Consider the following 26,000-nt stretch of genomic DNA (forward strand, 5'->3'; position numbering starts at 1 on the left):
AAATAGGGAAGATATGAATAACTATGACAAAAACATGGTAAAAGGAGCTTACCAACCTGTCAACCTTTTTTCCACTTTTATGATTTAATTCATGCAATGCAATAATATATGCTTGTTTGTGTCCTTGGCTCCTTGCAGCTATGACAAAAGCTGCTTCATCTGGTGACTCACCTTCATAGATCCAATGGATAACCTATCATCTTTGTTACAACAGATAACAAGATTATGAACTTAAACAAAAGATCAGAATATATGGAATCACAAAATCTTTTGAAAGTTGCGGGACTCCACATCAGAGGACAGAAATATTAACAAACTATTTAACTAACTATGAAACTCATTAAAATAAAATAAAATTAAATAGGAATGAATGAAATCTAGTTACTCAAGACATGTCCTTCTAACAAGCCAAACTTGATGAAGAACTTCTTCCTATTACAATCCAACATTTCACTCAAGCTACAACTTAAATTCCTCTCCTTCAAAAGCTTGTACCGCGGTTCTACTCTTCTCTTCAGGCCATGCCGAAAGAAGCAAGGATAATCAATGACTTCATCAACTTGCCTCCCCATTACATCCACTAAAAAATTGATCCGCGGCTCCAACGAATTCTGGATGCTCTTGATCAGGATAGGAGGAAAACCAACCACCAAAGCAACTATTTGTCTGTCTTGAAATCCTCTGTTCTTCAGATACGCGTAATTCGGCACCAAAACCTTGTTCACATCCCTACTCAAGATTGCTGGGAAGTTCACAGCCACTGCTTGAAGATCCATTTCACTCAAACCTATTGACTTGAGAAACTGCGAAGTAGGGCGAAGGCGTTTGTCAACACTATAACCCATAATGCAAGGGTCCTTAACTATAATTTTTCCAATCATTCCATCCTTACTGAGACCAAGGCTAGCTAGAAAGTCCACAAATTCTGCCAGCTTAGTTTCAATGCTGTAGCTGATAAGCCTAGGGTTGAAGAGTATCATTTTCCCAATTTGCTTTTCAGGGATGCCCAAAGCCTGAAAAAATGCCAAAAGGGGACAAAGCTTCTCTTCCACACTGTTTGAGAGAATGTGAGGGAACTTGGCAATTGCAGAAGCAACCTCATGGGGCTTTGTTTCTAGGGTTTTGAGACACTCAACTGTGGGCACAATCTTGTCATAGAGATCCAAAGCAAGAATTTTGGGGCATTTTGAAACAATTGAGGGAAGTTTCCTTTCTTGAATGCCTATGCTTCTCAAATACTCCCAATTCTCACTTGCTCTCTCCTCATGCACACTCTCAAGGCGCCTGCACCTTCGGAACATTCCTTGTGCAGTGTTGTCATCAAAACCCCTATCTTTGAAAAACCACATCATGCTGCTGCTGTTGTGGCTGCTAGTGACTTCCATATTACCCTAAAAATCAAATTTTTAAGAACAACTAAATTAGCTTTCATATGCAAACATGAAGGGTACCGTGAAGCTTAGTAGAATTGAAAGGAAAAATGAATTTTTTTTAAAAGCAATAAAGAGAAATGAAATGGGTAAATTAAGAAATGGGTTTTAGCAACAGTTACCCAACGGTTGCCGTTGTGCCCAGTGTTGAACGGAATTTGGAAGCACAGTGAGGATGAGCGTAGCGTAGGAGTGACATAGTGAGTGTGCGTTGTGTTATGACTGAAAGATGAAGTTGAGGGGAACATTTGCACCGTTTGATTAATGCAATGTTCCAGATTTTGACACGTGTACCAGTTTCTTCACATTGTATATTAGTTTTCTTAATGTGGCAAAACTAAGTTGAGTTCACTGTCTTCATGGACCTTAGTTTTAACCACTGTCGTGTCTCGAATGACTTATTGTTATTTTTGTTCTTGTTCTTGTTCTTGTTGTGAGAATAAATAAATAATCAAATTAACAGCATATTTAATTGAAAAAAAAATTGTATCTAACAGGAAAATTGAAGATTTTTCTGTAGCTGCATGAGCTTTGGAGCATTGTTCACCGGGTAGAAGAAACATTGATCTTTGAGAAAGTACTTTGTTTTATTTTTCTTTTCCCAATATTAGCAATCTACAAGCTATTTATTTTCTTGTCTTTCTCAACGTGATTATTCATTACAAAAATTGCATAGTGCTTAATGGGTAACCATAGCTGAAAATATCAACTGAGATTTTTGTAAATAACATAAATATTTGAATCACAGTTTAAACTCTACATGGAGACAAGCGTTGACCATAATTCTCTTCTACGGGATTTATTTTACAAAATAGAACTCTGAATGAAAACTTGACTTTGATTTCAAATTTGTGAATTGATTTCGTCACCCCATCGATGCTTTTTGTTTCCCATATGAAGTAGATGTTACCCCGGTGGAACTTTTTGATGGGTCCAGCCAAAGAAAAATATTGTGGTAGGTGTGATAAGTGTGGTAGGTGAGGTAGGTGTGGTAGGTGTGGCTTAATAATGACCAAGTATCAAATCAATGGTTGTGGTGTTTTCTAGCCACATATATCCAATGGCCATGATGCATTCTTGAAGCCTATATATAGGAGGCTTGAGAGGAGGCTTAATCATCCAAGAGTGAAGCATTTCCACTCATAGAAGAAATAGAGAGAAAGCCTTAGAGAGAGTTTTTCTAAGAGAGAAAAATAGTGAGCCAATTTGTGAGTGTTATCCACAAATTGAGGATACAATATCATTGTATTTTGTATTCCCATTATTTTATAATGGAAGATTAAGTGGCCTACTGGTCCCGTGGTTTTTCCTTGAGAAAGGTTTTCCACGCTAAAATTTCTGGTGTGATAATTTTTACGTTTCCGCTCAGTGCCCATTTTGAGTTAACAGAGAAGGGAAATTATGATGTCATTTCCCAACAGTGGTATCAGAGCTCTCAGAGCTCTTGAAGACTAAGGTGTCATTCTCATAAGAAAATTCTTAGTATGCTCTGTGGTTGCAGTTTTATCTGATCTTCCACATCAGAAAAGATTATTCTTGTGGTTGGACACTATTCAGCCTGTATAATTCAAGATGGAGAGTACCACCACTCATGATGGAGATATGTTCAAGCTAACTGCTGATAATTTCTCATATTGGAAGCCGATGATGGAAGACCATTTATATTGCAAGGATTTGTATGAGCCAATCACCCAGCAAAGTAAGCCAGAGGGGAAGACTGATAAAGACTGGGAGATCCTGAATCGGAAAGCTGTAGCTGTGATCAGAAAATATATTGATCGAAGTTTGTTCGAGCATGTATCAACTTATACCAATGCGTATGAGTTGTGGACAAAACTTGAATCTTTGATTCAAAAGAAGACACCTAGGAACAAAGCCCACCTTTACAGACGACTTGCAAAGTTGGAGTACATGGACGGTCAGAACATGATCGAACATCTGAATACCTTCAAAGGTCTTGTGAATCAACTGAAGAAAGCAGAAATAAACATAGATGATGAGGTGCAAACTCTTATGCTCTTCAGTTCTCTACCTGAAAGCTGGGACACTTTAATTATCACTCTCAGCAATTCTGCTCCAGAAGGAAAGCTCAGTCTAGATTCTGTAACAGACAGTTTGCTGAATGAAGAATCAAGACGAAGAGAAAGAGGCTTAAACAGTCAGTTTGAAACCAATGTCATTGACAATAGAGGGAGGAGCAAGAATCGTGAAAAAGGAGGACGTGGAAAATCACAAGGTAGATCCAAATCTCGTACAAGAATATGTTGCTATTATTGTGGGAAACCAGGCCATAGGAAGTCTGAGTGCAGATTCTTGAAGAGAGACCAACAGGCTGGAACAGTCCATCCTGACCAAATCGACCCAAGAAAGAAGAAGGAAGATGGAACTACTACTGCAATAACCTCAGATGATGTATTTCTTGTCGGAGAAGAAAATTATCTGAATATTGCATTTGATGAATGCATTTGGATAATTGACTCAGGAGCATCTTTTCACGTCACACCTCATGAAGAATTCTTCTCATCATATCAAAAAGGAGATTTTGGTATGGTGAAAATGGGAAATCATGTAACAAGTAAAATTGTTGGCATTGGTGAAATAGCCCTAATGACTGAAAATGGAAACAAGCTTATGCTGAAGGAGGTAAGACATGTTCCAGACATGCGATTGAACCTTATCTCAGTAAGTAAGCTAGACGAAGCTGGGATGATAAATCAATTTAGTGCCGACAGATGGAAACTTAGTCGAGGAAGCATGATTGTTGCTCGTGGCAAGAAGGAAGGCTCCTTGTACACTATGCAGGGAAAGATATGTAAGGGAGATATGAATGTTGCTCAAGATGCATCCAAAGAATTATGGCACAGACGGTTAGGCCATATGAGTGAGAAGGGCTTGGAGATTCTCGCAAAAGATCATCTTCCAAATATTAAAGGGCAGCCACTTGAATCCTGTGAAGACTGCCTAGCAGGCAAACAACATAGAGTATCTTTTAGAAGACCAGATGATGCAAGAAGAAGAAAGCATATACTGGATCTTGTTCACTCAGATGTCTGCTCTACATCTGAAAGATCCATTGGCGGTGCTCAATATTTTGTTACCTTCATTGATGATCACTCCAGAAAAGTGTGGGTGTATCCATTAAAGACAAAAGATCAAGTTCTTCAAGCTTTCAAGGAGTTTCATGCTTTAGTTGAACGTGCAACTGGAAGAAAGTTGAAATGTATAAGAACAGATAATGGTGGAGAGTACTTAGGTCCATTCGAGTATTATTGTAAGACTCATGGGATCAGACATGAGAAAGTACCTCCCAAGACTCCTCAGATGAATGGAGTAGCTGAAAGGATGAACAGAACGATTGCAGAGAAAGTCAGAAGTATGCTTTCTCATGCTAAAATTCCCAAGTCATTCTGGGGAGAGGCAGTATTAACTGCAGCTGATTTGATTAATTTGTCACCTTCAAGACCGTTAAATGGAGAGATACCAGAAGAAGTATGGTCTGGAAAGAAAGCCTACTATGGTCACCTGAAAGTTTTTGGATGCAGGGCTTTTGTCCATATTCCTAAGGATGAAAGAGCAAAGTTAGATGCTAAAGTGAAGGAGTGTATATACCTTCGTTCACCAAAAGATGAACTTGGCTTTAGATTGTGGGATCCTGTAAACAAGAAGATTGTTCGAAGCAGAGATGTGATATTCTTTGAGGATCAAACGATCCAAGATATCAAGAAACCTGAGAAGCCAAAGCAAAAGAAGGTTCAAGATTCAAGCCCCATAGTGATAAACAATTCAGGGGGAGAGATTTCTCAAAGAATTGATGAACCTAATCAGACAGAACAGCCTGAGTCAGAACAAAGTCAGACAATGCAAGAAGAACAAATGGAGACTAATCAGGAAGAACAAGAACCTGAAGTTAGAAGATCAATGAGAGTCAGACAACCGTCAAAAAGGTATTTCTCAGATGATTATGTTAATCTTACTGATGAAGGAGAACCTCAAAGCTTTATAGAAGCCATTGAGATGAATGATAAAGAAAAATGGTTGCAAGCAATGGAAGAAGAATTGCAGTCCCTGAAGGAGAATGAAACTTATGAACTAGTGGAGTTGCCACAAGGAAGAAAAGCATTGAAAAACAAGTGGGTGTTCAAGCTCAAGACTGAAGAGAACAACACAAAACCCCGATACAAAGCAAGGATTGTTGTTAAGGGGTGCAACCAGAAAAAGGGAATAGATTTTGAAGAAATCTTCTCACCAGTAGTGAAGATGACATCCATCAGAGCAATTCTCGGCCTAGCTGCGAAGCTAGACTTGGAGATAGAACAACTCGATGTCAAAACTGCATTCTTACATGGAGAATTAGAGGAAGAAATCTATATGGAGCAACCTGAAGGCTTTGCAGAACCAGGCAAAGAACATCTTGTGTGTCGCCTGAAGAAGAGCCTCTATGGTCTGAAGCAAGCTCCAAGGCAATGGTACAAGAAGTTTGATCTTTTTATGGCCCAACATAATTTCAAAAAGACCTCCGCAGACCAGTGTGTGTTTGTGAAGAATTATGAGAATGGTGAGTCCATCATACTATTGTTGTATGTTGATGATATGCTAATTGTTGGAAAGGATAAAACAAAAATAGCTGCTCTCAAGAAGGCATTAAGCAAGTCCTTTGCCATGAAAGATCTGGGCTCAGTGAAGAAAATTCTTGGAATGAAGATAATTAGAGATCGTTCCAAAAGAATGTTGTGGATGTCACAAGAAGACTATATCAAGAAAGTTCTTGAAAGGTTTAATATGCATAACGCCAAATCTGTGCATGTTCCATTACCTGGTCATCTCAAATTGAGTAAGAAGCAATGCCCAGTGAATGAAGAAAAAGAAGAAATGAGCAAGGTTCCCTATTCCTCTGCAGTAGGTAGCCTTATGTATGCAATGGTCTGTACAAGACCAGATATTGCTTATGCTGTAGGAGTTGTGAGCAGATTTCTATCAAATCCAGGAAAGGAGCATTGGAATGCTGTGAAATGGATACTACGGTATCTGAAAGGAACTGCCAACAGTTGTTTGTGTTTTGGCAATGGAAATTTAATGCTCACTGGATATTCAGATGCAGATATGGCTGGAGATGTAGATTCAAGAAAGTCAACATCAGGATACTTGATTACTTTTGCAGGGGGAGCTATTTCTTGGCAATCACGACTACAAAAGTGCATTGCCTTAAGCACCACAGAAGCAGAGTTTATTGCAATCACTGAAGGTTGTAAGGAGATCCTGTGGATGAAGAAATTCCTACAAGAATTAGGACAAGATCAAGAAAGCTATGTTCTCTACTGCGACAGTCAGAGCGCCATACACCTCAGCAAAAACTCGACATTTCATTCAAGGTCGAAACACATCGATGTAAGGTATCACTGGATCCGTGATGTGTTAGAAAGTAAAATGCTCAAGATTGAGAAAATACACACCAAAGACAACGGGGCTGATATGATGACAAAATCTCTACCAAAAGAGAAGATAGAAGTCTGTAAAGAAGTTGCAGGCTTAGCATCAACCCTAAACTAATCCAAGGATAATCCCTTTTTATGACTGGAGGGGGAGAATTGATGGGTCCAGCCAAAGAAAAATATTGTGGTAGGTGTGATAAGTGTGGTAGGTGAGGTAGGTGTGGTAGGTGTGGCTTAATAATGACCAAGTATCAAATCAATGGTTGTGGTGTTTTCTAGCCACATATATCCAATGGCCATGATGCATTCTTGAAGCCTATATATAGGAGGCTTGAGAGGAGGCTTAATCATCCAAGAGTGAAGCATTTCCACTCATAGAAGAAATAGAGAGAAAGCCTTAGAGAGAGTTTTTCTAAGAGAGAAAAATAGTGAGCCAATTTGTGAGTGTTATCCACAAATTGAGGATACAATATCATTGTATTTTGTATTCCCATTATTTTATAATGGAAGATTAAGTGGCCTACTGGTCCCGTGGTTTTTCCTTGAGAAAGGTTTTCCACGCTAAAATTTCTGGTGTGATAATTTTTACGTTTCCGCTCAGTGCCCATTTTGAGTTAACAGAGAAGGGAAATTATGATGTCATTTCCCAACACTTTTGATTTTAACTTATCAAAAAAACTCAATTTATTTTATTTTCCTCTCTTTTATAAGTGTTAAATGAAGAATTTATGCAAACAGGAGCAATTTCAGTAAAACTATTGTTAACGACAGGTTCAAGTTCCTTTGACTATACATGCATGTGTCATCTCAATATTATACGCAAAAAGGAGTGATGGACTCAGAGTTGAGATGTCAATTTTCATCTAATCTGGTTTCTAGGATAGAATTCAAGTTACTTCACTTCAAGTCATGAATTCTGTAACAGTGTAAATTATGACAGAGGAGAAACATATGAAGACAGAATTTGAATACTGTTTCATACCTTAATGCACAACGCGGACAAGCTCAGAGCCACATTTTTCACTATTTAGTTTTCAAACATTTCATTGGGGAAAATATTCACACTAGTTACTGATTCATTTCCTTGAGTCATGTATATTAATGCACAAGACTGCCAGATCAACTTTATGTCCAACTAGAATCCTGATTAGTTGAATAGAGCTCCACTTTGAACCATACTCTGGCAAGTTTGTAAAGGTGTAACTTAAATAAAATATAATACAATATAAAAACTGTATAAGTAGAAGCCTTGGATTCGTAATGTCTCCAATGGATCTATGAAATTAAACTTTTAAATTTCAAATTTACTTAAAATATGATTGGAATGATTTATAAATATTTTATCGTACTAAATGATGGTTGAAGAAAATTAAATACAAATTAAAATAATTAAGGAAATTAAGAATCTCATTTATTTAGATAATTGACTAAAGAAGAAAAATTATTTAATTTGATATAGAAGCTTATAACTCATGAAACACGACACTTATGGTTGCATAATTTTTTAAGAATGAAATTCAAATTTATAATATCAAAGTTCACATCAATATCTATTTTAATTTTGGATTAATCATCAAAATTGTCAAAGATCAATATCTTGGAGAGATCCTTGTAATGATCTTACATTTGGTAAATAGGTTTATGAGAGGCATTGAGAGCTCGATTTAGTCTATAACAACCGAATTTGGTCAAGACGAGAAGCTCTCAACCCAAATTAGAGCATTTACAAAAACTTGTCAAAATAAACCCATTTTTTTTTACTTATTTCACCAAATTTCACAATTAAGCCTATGATATAAGATCTCTTTAGATAAATTTAATGAATAAAGAATTAATTGAACTCTTTAGCTAAACACATTCTCAATCTACATCAAACACGATTTTTGATGCACTGATAACATGCCCAATAGATTTGAGTCCCATATAAATGTCCTTGAGCATCAGCTCAATAGCTTTGGCCTCCGGGCGAGACTTGTCACCTGCCAGAAATTTGTGAAGAGCTCCATTCATTTCCACATAACTCCAACCAGGTGGCTTCTGTATGCCAACATCATCAATTGCCCTTCTCACACATTCAGCTTCATCATGCTTATCCATGAGAGTTAGCATATTAGATAGCATCACACAACGAGCCCCATGATCATGCTCCATCTCAAGAAGCTGTTGGCTGGCAAGTCTAGCCAATTCCACATCTCCATGTACTTTGCAAGCACTCAACAGTGCTCTCCATATCACAGCATTGGCCTTGAACGGCATATTCTGAATCAAACAATATGCTTCATTCAAACGTCCAGCCCTACCAAGAAGATCAACAATGCAGCCATAATGCTCCATTTGAGGACTCACATCGTAAACACTCAACATGGACTCAAACAGCCTCTTGCCATCATCAACCAAACCACTGTGCCCACAAGCACATAAAAGTGATACGAATGTGACCCCATCCGGCACTAATCCTAGCAACCTCATTTCTTCAAACAAAGCCATAGCATGCTCACCACGGCCATGATGAGCAAGGCCAGACATGATGGAGTTATAGAGAAAAGTAGTTTTCATATCATCACTTGTTTTATAGAACACATCCAAAGCAGTGTCAATGTTTCCACATTTGGCATACATGTCCACAACAGCACAAGTGAATCCCCTATGATGACCACACTGCCAACTCTCACCACCATACTTATGGTGAATCCTTCTTCCCAACTCAAGGGCACCCAGCCCCGCACACGCCGAAAGAGCCGCAACCACAGCTACCTCGTCCGGTTCCATCCCCAAACCCTCCAACTGCTCAAACAGTTCCAATGCTTCCTGAAAACACCCAGCATGACAATATCCACTAATCATAGCCGTCAAAGAAACCACATCTCTCTCACCCATTTGATCAAACAACCTCCTAGCAACCTCAACATCCCCACGCAAAGCATATGCACTCACCAAAGAAGTCCAAGCCGCAATGCCACTCTTCCCATTCCCACTCACAACCCTCTCAGCCACCTCCAAGCACCCACATTTCGCGTACATATCAACAAGCGCATTCACCAACAACCCATTGCCACCAAAGCAACCCAATTTCCGATACAACAACCCATGCACCACTCTCCCAGTCCCATGATCCTGAAGCAAGGAACACGCAGACAACAAGGCCACAAGGGTATACTCGTCAGGCTCAACACAAAGCCCTCTCATCTCCCCAAAAACCCTCATTGAACAACCCGCACGACCCACACGTGCAAACCCACGAATCATCGTGTTATAAGAAACGCAGTCTCTAACGGGACTTTCGTCGAACACCTTGGCCGCACTAAGGGCATCCCGAAAAACGAAGTGCAAATGCAGGAGAGCGTTGACAACGAAGACATCCGAGGCAAACCCACTTTTCAAAACGTGCGTTTGGAGCTGAAGGGCGTGTTTGGGGGTGGACGAGGTGGCGCAGGACTTGAGGAGAAAGGGGAAGGTGAAGGCGTTGGGGGAGATGGGTGGGGAAGCGGAGAGCATTGATTTGTAGAGAGAGAGAGCGCAGTGGGGAGTGTGGGAGAGAGAGAAGGCTCTGATCATAGCGTTGAAGAGGAAGAGGTCGGGGTTGGGGACTTGGGAGAAGAGACGGTGGGAGTGGCGGAGGCCGGCGGAGGAGGCGGTGGCGAGGAGGGAGATGAGGGTGGTTATGAGGAATGGGTCGTCGTGGCGGCCTGAGACCACCACGTGGGCGTGGATTTGAAGGGCTTGGTGAATGGTTTTGCATGATGCTAACACTGCTTTCAACACATCCATTTCTTGTTCTTCCTAATAATGTACATGCTTCTTCGTCTTATCGTAACTGCATGCTTTGCCTTTGCTACTCAACAGATGAATCTTCATTACAGAAAATAGAAATGGTGCAAAGTGAAAAGAAAACACCAGTTATTACTTGTTGTGTAATACTACTGATTAGTGATTACTAAGTGCTAACATGTAAACTTTTTATTTTATATTATAATAATTAGTATTTTATTTTATACATTTCATACACTGAATATTTATCATATATAAATAAATTTTATAATAAACTATACATATAAATAAATATCATATTTAAATATATTTATATATTTAAAATTTATATGAATATATATTTTAAATATATAAATTATATTTTTTATTTAAAAAATAATTTATATTATAACATATAATTAAGTTTAATTATTGATAATTTATTTTTAAAATATTAAAATTTTAATTCATAACTACATATGATAAATAAATAAAAATTAAATTAATTAAAAAAATCTTAAAAATTCTTTCATTGAAAAATGACTCCTAAAAATATTTTTACATAGAATGGTTTAATATATAGGATTTAATTTTTTATTATAACTTTTTACTTTAAAAATATCTTTTAATAAAATAAATAATTTTCTATATTTTTAATGTGTTTATCTGAACTATTTTAAAAAAATCAGCTTTTAAAAGAAATAAACTTGATTAAAAATTTGCTATTTTAAAAATCAATTTTGAATAAACACCTTTAATTTTAAATTTAATTAATAATATTTTATTCTTTAAAAATAAAACATTTTTTTAATTTTTTTTATTTCATTGCTTAAATATCTTCCAGCCCATATTCAAATATAAATTTCTCAAAAAGCAAAAATTCATCTTTTAATAGATGTTTTTCATACCGAGAGACTTGGAATTAAATACTTAAAGCATAGTTTTCCATAAATTATACTAAACCATATTAGACATAATTGTTTTTTTGGTCTACTATGGTGGCATGAAATGTGAGTGGAGATTAGATTTCTGAAAATAAATGAATAAACAAGATACTATTAAAAAATGAAATAACGATAAAAAAATATTCATTTAGAAAATGAAAAGCTAAAATGTTATTTAATACAAAACTAATATTTTAGTAAGTATAATATACAAGATAAATGTTTATTATATATAAACAAATATTATATTTAAATATATAAATTATATTTAAAATTTATATAAATAGATATTTTTAAATATATAAATTATATTTAGATTAATGATAAACAATTCATATTATAATAATATTACTTTTACTTATCGATAATTTATTTTAAAATATTAAAATTTAATTCACAATAATTATAATAATTAAAAACTAAATTAGATAAACAAAAATTAAATAAATTCTTAAAAAATTTCTTAATGAAAAAAAAATATATATCTTTAATAAAGTTCTCACATAATAATTAAATACATTTATGTTTAATATATAAGAATTGATTTAAAATAATAATAATCCATACTACTAAAATAAGGATTATTTTGCTTAAAAATAATACAAGCTACTAAAATAAGTTGCCAAACACACTCAAGATCATCCTAAGTCATAATCATCAAGCCTTTTTTCTACGTGTATATCCCAATTTCCTGTTATTTTATCAAATCAACTCCCAATCTATTTCTCTCAAACAATACGAAATAAAAGCAACAAAAACAATACAAAACAAAAGCAACAAAATGAATCCCCGTAATAGAAACAATAAGCATAATCAAGAAACTCTACACTATTGAATCTATTCATCAAAAGATTTGACTCACTTAAGTAGAAGTGCAGGTGTAAATCGTAAAAATATCTTACAAAAACATGTTTTAAAACGATTTAGGAGTATAACCTCCTGGTTTCTCTCCAAACGCATCTTTACCACCATTTTTACATGACTAGTGTCTAGTGGTTAATCATAACTATCAAACCATTTGTATAATTTGAAAACCTCTTTTTCAAACAACTAGTGAACGTGAGAGAATCAACACGTTTAGATTGTCCACAAAATAACATTAAGAATCCGTTCGACAAAGTTTTTCATTAGAAGGACGAATTCTTAGCAGCAGCAACAGCCACAATATGATTACCAAATCTTAAGTCATTTCAAATTTAAATTGCAATGAAGCTATTTTTTGTTACCAGGAGAATCAACTTTACTTGATTTAATCAATCCTAATGGTAATGGATTGTCCACCAAACGAGTTTGCCTCAACAACAATCGGCACAAACAAAACTGTGCAAGATTCTTACCAAAGCTTACAATAGAATTATATGTCATCTAATCAGAGACCTTCCTCATGCCATAATTTCACAAAAAATTCCACCATCTCCTGCATGAGCATAACCCATCATTCAATTTTTCTCATATATGTTATCCCCAAATTCGGTAACAAAGCCTGTGTATCATAAGGAACTTACAGTTAATGGTATTCGTTGTTGAAAAGGTTCTGTAGATAAAAGCAGGTCCTCATAATTTGTTGTCAAGCTGCAAAAGATGTTTAGTTATTGTTGACAAACTTAACATGGATATATAGGGTTTCACGAACACTATTAGGATGCATACAGAAAAACCATACGAGGATACATTACAAGGCCGAAACTACAAAGGTGCATTTTAGGACCACCGCTGTATAAAAAGAAGAAGCTGATACCATTGGCCACAAGACCAACGGATTATTGGTTACATTTAATGAAATGAAATATGCATTACACATGTATATATAGTTTATAAAAGTTTCACTCTTAATATTCACAGTTGATGACAATATATTCATGTGTTGTGCATATACAGAGAAATGGTAAAAGGACTTCAGTTTCATTTGTGAAAACATGTAATAAAATCACAAACCAAGAAATTTGCTGCAAAACTTCTAGACATTTGTTTTATCTACTTGGTGTCTATATTTCTGTTACATGTTGACATTCAACAAAGTAATGGAGGTGGTTGCCAGTCTTCCCACAACTCACAATAATTAGTTATCTACCCATTATGGGTTCAAAAGCTCAACATCTAGCACGTGAAAATGCTTATTCCTTGTCCATAGAGCTATGGTTAACTTATTTCCCCATTCATCCAATTGAGGATTCAATTTGCAATGGATCATTACTCGTTATTTTTGTAAATGAAATAAAAATAAATTAATAAGTTCATATGGTAAACCTTAGCAGTTCGAAAGAACCGATTATAAACTAGATAGAGAACAAATTGAATAAACGAAGCTTTTGTCAGCGTGGGTAACCACAGACTAACAGGGATACTGAAATATGTTATGATTTTATTGAATTTTGTAACTTTGTAATCAAAATAGATATTCAGTAAACAACTTAATAAGAGCTGTCTATTTCAGGAGGGCACTAACACAATCAATTGCTGGCAAGCAAATCCATGATAATGTCTTTGTGACCCACTCCATTTGCACTTCATATAATTAATCTATTATTTTATTCAACAACAAATTTCTCGGTATTTTTACTTCTGACCTTAAGCATTTTTTGGATCAAATTTTCTTAGTGCACGGTTGCCCAAGCTGATGGAATAATCTTACACGTTTACAAGAAATGGGGTTCTAATGAAGATGAAGTTGTTAACAACTTCAATTAAACATTCTTTTCTATCTCATTATTTATTGGAAAACTTTAAACAAGAGGGAAAAAAAACTAAGCTCTACCCTTCTCAAATCCAATTAAAAAAAAAAAAAAAAAAAAGCAGTCGCCCTCCACCCTCCTTCCACCCGTTGTACACATTTCCTTTCAACCAAGAAATTCAGTGATGTCAATAGTGTAACATGTATGATTCAATCTTCAAAATTTAAATTTAGCTAGACACTGAGAAACTCAGTGTAGCAAACCAATCTAATATCAGTAAACAAAATAGTGTCATATCATTGGGTTAACTCTAACATTTAACTATCAGTAAATATTTTCAAACTGTTTTAAAACGAGTCAGGTGGCACCACATGGTTTATAGTGTAGATTCTGTAGAAGTCTTTATACTGTGGATCCCAATTAAATCATTAAAAAGTTTAATATTGTACCATTTAACTAAGCATCCTCCTCCATTTTTCATCCCAACTATACCAACAATATGAAATCAGAAGTAGGCTTATACCTCAAAATTGAATCTTTAGGTGGTCTCTCCCGCTTTTTAGACCGATTACCAACCCATTCTTTCCTCATTTGCTGCCAAGCTATCTCAGCTGCAAAAGAACATAAAATCTACTTGAGATCTTCTAACAATAGGGCCACTAGAGTGAAAAACATTTGATGCTCGAAGAAATCAATCAGTAAAAAAATTCTCAAAAGTAACATTAACATTCAAGAACAACATAAATTAGGACCTGAAATATTTTGTCAAACAGGTTCCCGAGATATTTGGTGACATCTATCTAAATCAATTATATAGATATTTTGCATGCATATTTCTTAGTTTGTAAATTTGAATCCTACACCATAGTGATTGATAAAAATACACAAGCAATTATGTAACTAAATCAATTTTCACGTTTACCTCAAACAAGTAATATCATGCTAAGAAAGTATAACATTCACAAGAAACTGGGTAAACAAGACAGCATTTAGGGACTTTTTAAAATTCTTCCAATAAAACATTCAAGATATGCCAAATATATTAATTTAAAGTTAAAAAATAATATGCAAGTCTTGTAAACAAGCTTTCTAAGATCAATATTTCAATACTAGTTATGAGTATTTCTTAGAAAATCAGCATTATATATACACTTACAAAACACTTGAATAATTGATACCACACGAGAGATTTTGCATGTTAACACATGTCAGCTCTTCTTTTCGCTACTATATTTGAAAGAAAGAAAAAATGTAACAGAAGCACATACCATGGTTTACAAAGACATCTTTCTCCGTAGAACTCTCTTTGATGGCAACATGTGAACCCTCTGAAGAGTTCTTCTGCCAGGCATTTGAACTGCTGTCATTGAAATCCATTTTATAGGCTACGGTCAACCATGCCTTCTGAACTACTAATCCACATGCAAATGATATAGGCAGAAGGCATTCTATTAGAGAATATCCATTCAATACTAATCAAGAGAGTTTTGATTTTAAGCAATTGAAAATGCAAGGCAATTAGGTCTTGTGTACTGAAAATGAATGCCAATTGGACACAACAAAATTTTAAAAAGAAATGGCTTCTATATTCCATATTCAAAACTAAGACTAAGTTTTTCAAATTTTAATTTTAAATTTCTCTGTTTTTAACTTTTCAGGCACTAAAAATAACCACCAATAGGGAAAAAATAAATCACTTTCCCAAGGAGGCAAATCCTAGAAAATTGACCAAAGTTTTGCTTCGACTGTATAGGGTTCATAGAAAGCACCAATTCCCTCAAAGGTAAAAAGCATAACCAAAACCAAAGGAGAAGATAAAACACTTTCCGGAACAATGCATCACTGGTAAACAACCATGCTTAAATCTCTATATTTTGGTTATAAAGCACATAGGGTTGACTGATCCACACTCACAACATGCACACCGTAAAAAAGGAATAAAGAAACAGATTGCAGCACTTCCCCTTTGCTTTCACAATTTTCAATTTTCAATCCATATTTGCACAAATGCCACGTACCAACACAAAATAACCCCCCCCCCCCCCACGAAACCTATTCATTAAAATTAAATAACACAAAACCATTGATTCATTGCTTCAATTTTTGGTTGCAAGCAATCTCCTGCAGTTTTCAGTAAGCACACACTGATATTTAGTAAAATGAAATTGAATTCAGTCTCTATATTCTCTATTAGGGTAATGCCACGCACAAATTTAATAATAATACAATAAAATACTTACAGCCAATTGAAGAACTAAGCTTAAGCGTAAGTGCCTTAAAAGAAGAAGAAAAAATGCTTACCAACGGGATTCAATGCTCAAAGGGCGATTTGGTCTTCAAAACTTTACAGCGATTGATATTTGCCAAAGATGAAAGAAAGGTCCTTCCGAAGATTCTAGAACTCCAGTGAGAAGAGGAAATTAAATTGAGAAAATTGGACTGAAACTAGGGTGGTTTCTTTCAATTTTGTTTACAAGTAGAGTTCCATTTTATTTATTTCTTTTAAGTTTTAATATATAATTAATATTTTAGTTTTTTTTTTTTTAAGATAGGAAAGATTACAAATATAGTTGCAATGAGAATTGAACTTAGGTCTTCATGCTTCTAACCATAGTTTTAAAAACCGGTTAAAGTACTGGATCAGTGGGTTAAAGATTGAACCAGTAGGTCACTAGTTGAACCGCATGACTCATTTTTTATTATTTTTTAAAAAAATATTTATGTTAGATATATTTTATACTTATAAATTTTAATAAATTCATATCTTATTTTAAATTTCAATTTTTATATCTTATTTAAAATTATTTTTATTTTTATTTTGTAAAAAAATACATTAAAAAAATTACATGTTAAACTATATATTAATACAAATTAAAAATATAAATAATATGTACATATATAATATGCTTGTAATTGATATCACAAAATAACATATGTAATATCTACATAGATATTATATTATTAAATATATAATTTAAAATTAATAATATACTATAAAAGTTATTTAAGTTGCATATATTAGAGCATCTACAATGGGAGTTGCTTATAAGCAACTCCCAACCACTTTAAATGGGTCCCACTGTGCCACGTCACTTATAAGCAACTCATACTATATTTTTATAACTTTTGCTCCAATGGAAATTGCTTATAAGCACCTCAACTTTTTTACAACTCATATTACACTTTTTGATACCTCAATTTTTTTACAACTCATATTTCAATAATAAAAAAAATTACATAATAAAAGCGTACTCTCTAGTGGGAAGAGTCGCGGCCATGAACCTCCCTATGGGAAGAACCGCGATTTGCATGAGAATGGCGGAGATGGTGAGAGGTTGCGTCCTGAAGGTGAAGAACGTGTTCAGGAAGATGAGAAGCACGCACGAGGCTATTGCCAGAAACCATGCCCGGAAAGTCATCACCGGAAATGAAGGGTCGTCGGTCTCCGGCACCACCAGCGCCACCTCCTTCACTAGACACCGCTCCTCCACGGGGGGCGGAGGGGTGGCGAACGGGTGGTTCCGCCAGAGGGTTCTGGTGCGGGGTGGAGGCCGTTCACATGCTGGGCAGAGGTTGTTCTCCAGCGGGCCGTCGGAACTGGTTCAGCCGCGCGCCGGGCGTACGGGACTTGCTGGAGACACGCGACCGACGACACGCGACCGGCGACGCGTGACCGGTGACGCGCGAACGGCCACTGGCGACACGGGCCGGCGTTGCCAAACCTCCCCGGACGAACGAACAGGAGGTGCATGGTTTTTTCTGTTTTTCTTTTTCATAAATGTGGTCCACGTAGATGAATTTCAACCAATGAAATTGTTCTTGTCAGTGCTAAGCTCCGTTGCTTGTAGAAGCAATTGTGAAAAAAATATAAGCAACTGAGTTGCCACGTAGGATAAGTCCAATGGCAATTTCTAACAAGCACCGTTGCTTGTCAGTAAGCAACACACTAAGAACGTGCCGCTGGAGGTGCTCTTACAAACAAATACATTAGAACAAGTAGTCATTGTTATATTTAATAAGACTCTTTATTCTTCCATTAAGAGATTTAATTTTCATTATTATTTTTGTGGTTTATGGTTCCTTAAAAAAATTAAAAAAAAGTGTGGTTGAACCGGTTTGACCCACTGGTTCACCAGTTAAACCGGAAAATTGACCGGTTCAATCCAGTTTGAAACAGATCGACTGCATAACCGATTTAACTTAAGATTCGGACCGACTAGACCACCGATTCCTGGTCCGACCGATCGGTTCGATCCAGTTTTTAAAATATTGCTTCTAACTATCCCGACCCCTCCCCACCCAACCACTAGGCTAACCCTAGTGATTTAATTAATATTTTAGTTTGTGAACATATAAATAAATATGTTTATTGTATATAATTAATGAGATTGAATGTTTTTATATTTGTTTAAAGTGTTTAAAAATTATTTGATAAATTGATTAGTAATGTGTTTCAATTTTAAGACTTTGGATTTGAAAGAGAAGTTAATTTTTAATATTATGTTTTATTATTTAAAAATTTAAAGGGATTATGTATACAAAAATAAAAAATCATTTTTATATATAGATATAGATATAATTAAAATTTATAAAAAAATTATATATCAAAAATATGATATTTAATATATAAATTATATTTAAAATAAATATAGATAAATAATTTTAATCATATAAAATGTATTTTAGATTTATAATAAATAATTTTATTATAAAAAAAATATTTTTTATTATTAATAATTTATTTAAAATATTAATATTTAATTAATCAATCTTTATATATTAAATATAAATCTTTATTACATGAACGTTTTTAGAAATTTCTTTTTAAAGAAAGAAATTTTAGATTTTTTTAAATTTTTATATAACTTGAGTTTTATTTACTATAATTATTTTTTAATTAAACTTTAATATTTTAAAAATAAATCATTAATAAATAAAAATATTATTGTGATACAATATAAATTATTTATCATAAATTGATTATATAATTTATATTTTAAAAATACTTATTTATACAAACTTTTTAATGTGGTTTATGAAGTGAATGTTAGACAACAAGAAAAAGGTTGAATTGTTGCTTATGTCAAAAATCAAATCTTTATAAAATTTTGATACTCAAAAGATTATGCTTCTAAGTATTTTCAAAAACTTAGTTATTTTAAGGTTATAAGCAGCCTTCAGTAAAATATTCTTTAAAAGAAAACGTTTCTAATAGCGTAAAACTTGATTTTACCTTTATGAAATCCTTAAATCAAGTTTTAAAATAATAGTGGATTATGCAACACAGATATACAACATGCGGTAAACAACATAAACAAGTAAAAAGTATGTGATAAGAGAGATTGCAAACAAAAATTTATATTGGTTCATCCAAACTTGAGTTACATTCAATTCTCACACATATAATGAGATTTTTCACTATTATTACAACCACTATTCTGATTACAGCACCAATCACTAATTGGATTCACTTTCACACAACACAACCACCTATTATTTAGAGATATCAAGTCAAACAAATGTACAAGTATAAATATTAAAGGTAGATATTTATACTAGATGGGCCTACTATAAAAAGGCTTCTAATATGTTGTGCAAGTGTCAAAAGCATTTCTGTTAGGGATCATAGTAAAGTAGTCCTTCAACTTAAAGTCACTACAATAAGTATGATTCTTGTATGTAGGGGTTGTAGGCTTTAATGCTATCAAATGTTATCAATAACAAAATAAATATAAAGGCAGCTAATTAGGTCTATAATGAATTATGTGAGGGATGTAAATGATGTTTAGAGGATTCATCCCTCCTATATAACAAAAGATGTGCCTTGAGCTTATTGATAGAGTGAGATGTGAAATATGTGCAATCAACGAAAAATGAGTCAATATTGGATATTGGGCTAATTTATGTATGAATGTGTAATTGGGTATTGAGAAACATACAATTCAATTTAACAAAAATGACACATTTATGTTTCGTGTTTAATCAAAGACATGTGAATAAAGGAATAAATTATCTTATGGTAATTATGGTTACAAGCTAATCTTTGTCTAAAATATTTAATCTAAAGATATTAAATATTATTATCAATTAAGTGATAACCTATGGATTCATAAGCATGGAATAAATGTCGGGGAGAAAGTCATTAAATTAAATATGATTTAATTTAAGAGTTAGTTAACTAATTATAATTTAATTAATTATTTGACAATAAATTTAATTAAATATGATTTAATTAAGTGGATAAGATATTATGCTTGCATTGGACAAGCCCAACAAAGGGGCCTATTAAGTCAATGATAGATTATTAATATAACAGTCAACCTAGTTATAACTACGCTTTTTTTAAGAGAGAAAAAACTAAAAGAGTCTCTAAGAGTTTTGTGAGATGCACAAAATCCTACCCTTATCCAACTTGTGGCCTACATCAAAACCCACTCTTACATTGGTTGTTTGCACTAAGTAGAGATATCATACCCTTTAGTGCTTAATGATCAAAAGAAATATGACTTTCATCCTTTAACTACAAAGAGAACCCTCTAAGAACGGTATAAAGCATGTTAGAAAGGAAGAAGACATTCATTCTTTCTAATAAAATTGTTTTTGAAAACTACCCTTGAAACCCAACAAGCACCACGTCTATCATTCTTTATCGTTGCCCAAAAACCCAACCACTGCATCGCTTATGGCTCCTGCAAAGGTTAAGAAGCAACCCATTCATCTCTCTCAAACCACATCCCCACCCCCCTTCTCAAGCTTAATCCATGTGGCTTTACCTAATTGGTCACATCCTTTCCACACTTCTCATGTACATCACCCACTATTGGATTCTTATTCTCCACTTAAGAAGTAGTCTACACTGTTCAATGCCGAATTAGTGCATGTCCTTGAAATTGTTTGGAAGCCTTGGGAGCAAAGTTCAATATGGACCTATGAGTAATGTTAGGATGTGTTTAGAGATCCAAAAATATTGCAAAATCAAAGTGACTTGAGAATTTTATTGGATGGAATTAAAATATTAGAATATTATTATATTTATACTTTAATGTCATTTTATTTTATTTTTTCTTAAATAAAAGATTATAACACTTGTAGGGTCATCCTTAATAATTCTTATGTTAAAAAGTTGTATTTTCCTTGACCTACGTGGCATTAATAAAAAATTATCAATGTCTATCTTTATCTTATAATGAAATGTGTCTTTTTATATAAAAAAAAAATCATTATAAGAAATAATTTTTTTTAAAAAAATCATTATGAATAAATTGTGTTTGCGAGACAAAATTTCAAACTATAGACTCATGTTTTTATCCATGACTAATTTTTTTTAAAGAATTTTTTTATAAGCAAAAATTCGTATTAATTAAATGTACTTAAAGTACAATAACCAAACTTGCTACCACACCTATAAGTCTAAGGTATCAAATATTTTATATAATACATATATATATATATATATATATATATATATATATATATATATAATATAACCCTATCTTTGGAGCATCCATATTGGCAACTAGATTACCTTTTTTGAAAACCTCTTCTTGAGCCTATGATCCACTTTGACTCTTTCACATTTCATATTGCATACTTCACGTTAAATGCACATCCCACCCACAGATTTACTATTTTGTTTCTACACCACACTTGTTGCGTGCATGCTATTTCCACCTAAGATACATTAGTGTCTTGTAATGCATTGTCCAAGATTTTTTTACCATTGCACAAATGGTTCTTTGAAGTTATCCACATATTGTTTGTATCAAGCCCCAAAGGGAAACATAGTGTTCATAACACGTATATGTAGAAAAATAGGATCAATTTTGTATTATAAATTATAGTATACAATGATAAAACTTTAACATATGTACCTGCTGATGAGCTCTTAAATCATAAAAATCTTCAATAGTGTGAAGACTTGATGGAAGTGAATAGAAGAAGTGATGAACAAGCTCCTCCTAAGCTCCTCCTAGGCACGGATCTTCTTCAATGGAGATTGAACCAAAATGATGAACACTTTAGGATGATGAACACTTGCGGAAATGTGAGAGGGAAGTATCCAGGCTCAAGCACTCAAAGGATTGCTCACTTCAAAGTGAAGGAAACTAGGTTTTCCTAAGGGATTTGAAGGCATTCTCTTTGGATTTCTCTCTTGGAATTTTCGGTGACTCTTGAGGGAATTAGCTGAAGAATGATTTCAGAAATTCTCATATATTCAAAAGTGATTACAATGTGTAGGAGAAACACTTAAGTAGGGACAGTTTTGAGTGGCATTGGCGCCTAGACTAAGCTACACAAGTTGGCGCCTAAAATTTGAATTCAAATTTTGGTGCACATGGGTGTGGCCGTGAGTTTAGGTACCTAATGTGCATCTAGGTCTGATTTGAGAGTCATTTAGGGCTAATTTGAGTGTCACATGTTCAGCCACCAATTGGTGCAAAACATGTGACTCAAATGTAACTTAAATGGCTTCCAAATTAAACCTAATTTAACCTAGTTAACCTACTTTAGTATTTCTTGTATTTTCCTAATCTAATGACCTAAATACAATGGTCAAACAAATACAATGGAAAGGAAAAATTACAAGAATGAAAATGAGCCCAATATTGGGTACCAAAAGCCCAAAGGCCCATGAAGCCCAAAACTAGGCCCAACTAGCCTAAAACCTAAAATGCTATTCTATGTGGTCCAAAATACAATATAATACCTATACTAACATGATGTATACAAAACATATGATTCCATCAAGACTCTACGTATATCTACACTGAGACTAAACTTTATTATCAATAATCTTTGATCTGTAAAACTGGAAAAATTATTGATATTCGAGAGTTAAGAAAAGAGAGTAAAATGCTAAGGAATTTTAAATATAAAAGGAATCTCACATTTACTACATGCCACACACCATACTTATAGCATATGTTGGATAAAACCAACTTCCCTCAAAATAAAAACAAAACCACGACCATTTAGCGGGTGATTTTTATTTTGGATGTGCCCTTACTTTTTGGTGGTTCCCCTATAGTTATGCACGTTGCTTTTTATTTTTGGAGATATGTTGCAACTAAAGCAACAAGTATTGAAACCAAAAGCAACAAACAAGTTTATTTATTTTTTTCAAAAAAATAAAATATATTTAATCTTCCAAATCTTTCACTCTTTCAAATGTGGACCCCTCCACTATCACCTCAAACCATTTTAAATTCTATTATTTATATTTTTGGTGCTAGTAAAAAATATAATAATACTCCACAAAGAAAATTATTTATTTATTAGATATAATTAAATTCTCGAATTTAATAATCAAATATTAAAATAATTTATAACAAAGATAAGAACGCTCATTTGTCTGTAATCTCATAGATTCAATACTAAGCTGATAATATATTAATAAAATTAATATATTAATCAAGGTAAGTATTTAACAATATTCCTTAACACCCAGATAACATAAAATAATATTTTTCTTTTAAGAATCAATAGAAGAATAATAAAAATATTTTTTTTCCATCATATAGTTCTGGTTAATTTTAGAGTATAGTATTTTTGTCAAACTCTATTAAGTTAACATATACTTAAGAAACTCATTTATTCTTTTATTTGATGTAATTTTATTCTAGAGTCAAAACTCATTACTAGAGTTGATGGATTCCTTCTTAATCAATCATTAATTCTACAAGCATTTACACATATTTAATTTCTATTCAACTAGTACCTTAAGGCATTAGGTGTCCATAATTAAAATATAATAAACAACTTGTTAATTACTATGATAATCTCAAGTCAAAGAAAACTATTTAATTTCTCCTTGAGAATCTTTTATTGACAATTTAAGGAAATACGAATCATTAGAAATTCTCAATTGAGTCAGTTCAAATGATCATACTCACATATGCACGATCTATATATGTAATTAATAAATGAGATATATTAATCTTTATCCAATAAAGACATTTACATATATATTGGTCTATCCGGATTATTGTTGTCCTATTTACAACAATCATATGACTAAGAATAATTTAGATTAAAATAATAAAAGACTTTGTTTTCTCATTATCATAATCTCTATCATGATAACATGTGTATAATTTTAATCAATGACTTTATCAAATAAGATAAATTGATTACATGATAGATTGGATCTTGGACATACCTAATTATTCTCCAACAAGCCCACACATAAAACAACATCCACAATTATTTTATCAATTTCAAATTTTATATTCTTGAAAATTGCATTATTTCTAGTGTTCTATAGAACCCACAATAATGAATACCACACCACTTTCCATTTGTCATGTTGTCATGTTTACCAAGTGTGAAGTTTCATGTTGCAAAAAAATGCATGTGAATATCAGTTGGTAGTACCATTTGTATATGTAGCCAACCACGAGTAATAATTGATCCATACCTACCTTAATGTTGGACATATGAAAAATATGTGATTCATAGTTTTCTCTTCCTCTTTATAAAATAGGCACTTGCTTTCAACCTCCTACACTTCAATTTCTCTTCTCTTAAAATTGTCAACCATTGATAGAGCACTATAAAGCCCTCTTCACTATAAAACCCTCTCCAGATAAACATTTGGATTGTTGGAGGTATGTTTACCTTCCGCAACTTTTGGAATATGTCAATATTATTGAAAGGTGATTCATTTTTCCTAATTATATCATATGTTAACCAAACAATATATCCCCTTATTTTATCCTATAACCATATTAAAGTATCTTGTGCCCATTTTCTATTTGTCATTGAGTCTATCATTGTCAATAATTCCTCCATCATCTCCTTTCTCCATTGAAACCACTCCCTCCCTCACATCAATTTCCATATCCACTTGCCCTTCTCCCACCCATAATATCCACTGTATCATACTATTGTGTTGAGTATAAATGCATTATGGCGCGGTCTAGTATGGGACACTGGTACATATCTCTAGGGACGGATCCATTTATATGGGAGTGGGGGCAATTTCCTGTTATCTCCCTTGGCAAGTGTACCAAATCGTATAAGTAGTTTAACGAAAGTATGAGTATCGTCTCCCAAGGGACTTACGCAACACTTTACAAATTCACTTGTTATACTAACCAAGTTACCGGAAAGCAATAAGAATTTGATTTGATGCAATAAATAATGTAGGCAAACAATGTGAATTTTATAAGAATTCTTTTTGGTATTTTTGTAAACACTTAAGGTGCAAAACTTGATTCTAAAATAATATTAATAAATATTGGGATTTGACTTCACTAAACCTTCCTCTCATGTTTATCAATGAGCTCTCAATAGTCATCATTCAGAATTTATCAATCACTCTTAAAAATAACCAACCCTAATTCCTTACAAGTTGACATATAAGTTGTTAGATTAACCTATCAATTCCTTGCATAGTTTAACCAAGAAACCAACTTTCAAAACAAAAGCTTAAGAAAGACTAGTGGCATATACTCTATTCCTAGATATAAACACCATTAGTTGCTTTATTTCCATTCAAAGGTTTAAAAGCATTTTTCAATCTCTTTAAAACCTTAAGTTTAAGTTAAGAGAGATCAAACCATAACAAACATTATGCAAAGGAAATAAGAGCAATAAAACTGAATAACAACTGAGATTGATCACTTAGAGTTTATACATGAGAATGAGTTTAGTTACATCAAACCCCAACAAGGGTGATATTAGCTACACATAGACATGTAGAACTCTACAAAATGATGAAGAAAGGAAGAAGCTTGATCTTGAAGGTTTCAGAGCTCCCCAACCGCCACATAGACT

At 33.6% G+C, this 26,000-nt stretch overlaps 3 protein-coding genes across 3 annotated transcripts; all 3 read right to left on the reverse strand.

Moving 5' to 3' along the window:
• Positions 1–231: 231 nt before the first annotated feature.
• PDE191 (Mitochondrial transcription termination factor family protein) lies at positions 232–1,709 on the reverse strand. The gene is made up of 2 exons (XM_020352177.3): positions 1,553–1,709; positions 232–1,391 (listed from the first exon to the last, which is right to left on the reverse strand). Exons 1-2 carry the CDS (start codon positions 1,676–1,678, stop codon positions 378–380), a joined length of 1,140 nt encoding a protein of 379 aa, XP_020207766.2. The 5' UTR covers positions 1,679–1,709; the 3' UTR covers positions 232–377.
• Positions 1,710–8,674: 6,965 nt separating this feature from the next.
• On the reverse strand, positions 8,675–11,295 carry LOC109792749 (pentatricopeptide repeat-containing protein At2g22410, mitochondrial). Its single transcript, XM_020352179.3, has one exon. The coding sequence runs from the start codon at positions 10,625–10,627 to the stop codon at positions 8,720–8,722; it is 1,908 nt and encodes a 635-aa protein (XP_020207768.1). The 5' UTR covers positions 10,628–11,295; the 3' UTR covers positions 8,675–8,719.
• A 1,315-nt stretch (positions 11,296–12,610) lies between these two features.
• On the reverse strand, positions 12,611–16,526 carry LOC109792748 (zinc finger protein). The gene is made up of 5 exons (XM_020352178.3): positions 16,463–16,526; positions 15,491–15,634; positions 14,746–14,833; positions 13,056–13,122; positions 12,611–12,967 (listed from the first exon to the last, which is right to left on the reverse strand). Exons 2-5 carry the CDS (start codon positions 15,597–15,599, stop codon positions 12,920–12,922), a joined length of 312 nt encoding a protein of 103 aa, XP_020207767.1. The 5' UTR covers positions 15,600–15,634; positions 16,463–16,526; the 3' UTR covers positions 12,611–12,919.
• Between the last annotated feature and the right edge of the window lie 9,474 nt (positions 16,527–26,000).

The sequence above is a fragment of the Cajanus cajan genome, chromosome 7 (genome assembly GCF_000230855.2).
Source record: "Cajanus cajan strain Asha chromosome 7, NIPB_CcT2T_4, whole genome shotgun sequence".
Lineage (NCBI taxonomy): Eukaryota > Viridiplantae > Streptophyta > Magnoliopsida > Fabales > Fabaceae > Cajanus > Cajanus cajan.

Coding starts and splice junctions, on each gene's coding strand:
- PDE191 (XM_020352177.3), bottom strand. CDS start 1,678: ATGTTCCCCTCAACTTCATCTTTCAGTCATAACACAACGCACACTCAC. Junction 1,392..1,552: donor GGCACAACGGCAACCGTTGG/GTAACTGTTGCT, acceptor TTTGATTTTTAG/GGTAATATGGAAGTCACTAG.
- LOC109792748 (XM_020352178.3), bottom strand. CDS start 15,599: ATGGATTTCAATGACAGCAGTTCAAATGCCTGGCAGAAGAACTCTTCA. Junction 14,834..15,490: donor AGATGTCTTTGTAAACCATG/GTATGTGCTTCT, acceptor GTTCTTTTGCAG/CTGAGATAGCTTGGCAGCAA. Junction 13,123..14,745: donor CCTAAAGATTCAATTTTGAG/GTATAAGCCTAC, acceptor CATCTTTTGCAG/CTTGACAACAAATTATGAGG.
- LOC109792749 (XM_020352179.3), bottom strand. CDS start 10,627: ATGGATGTGTTGAAAGCAGTGTTAGCATCATGCAAAACCATTCACCAA.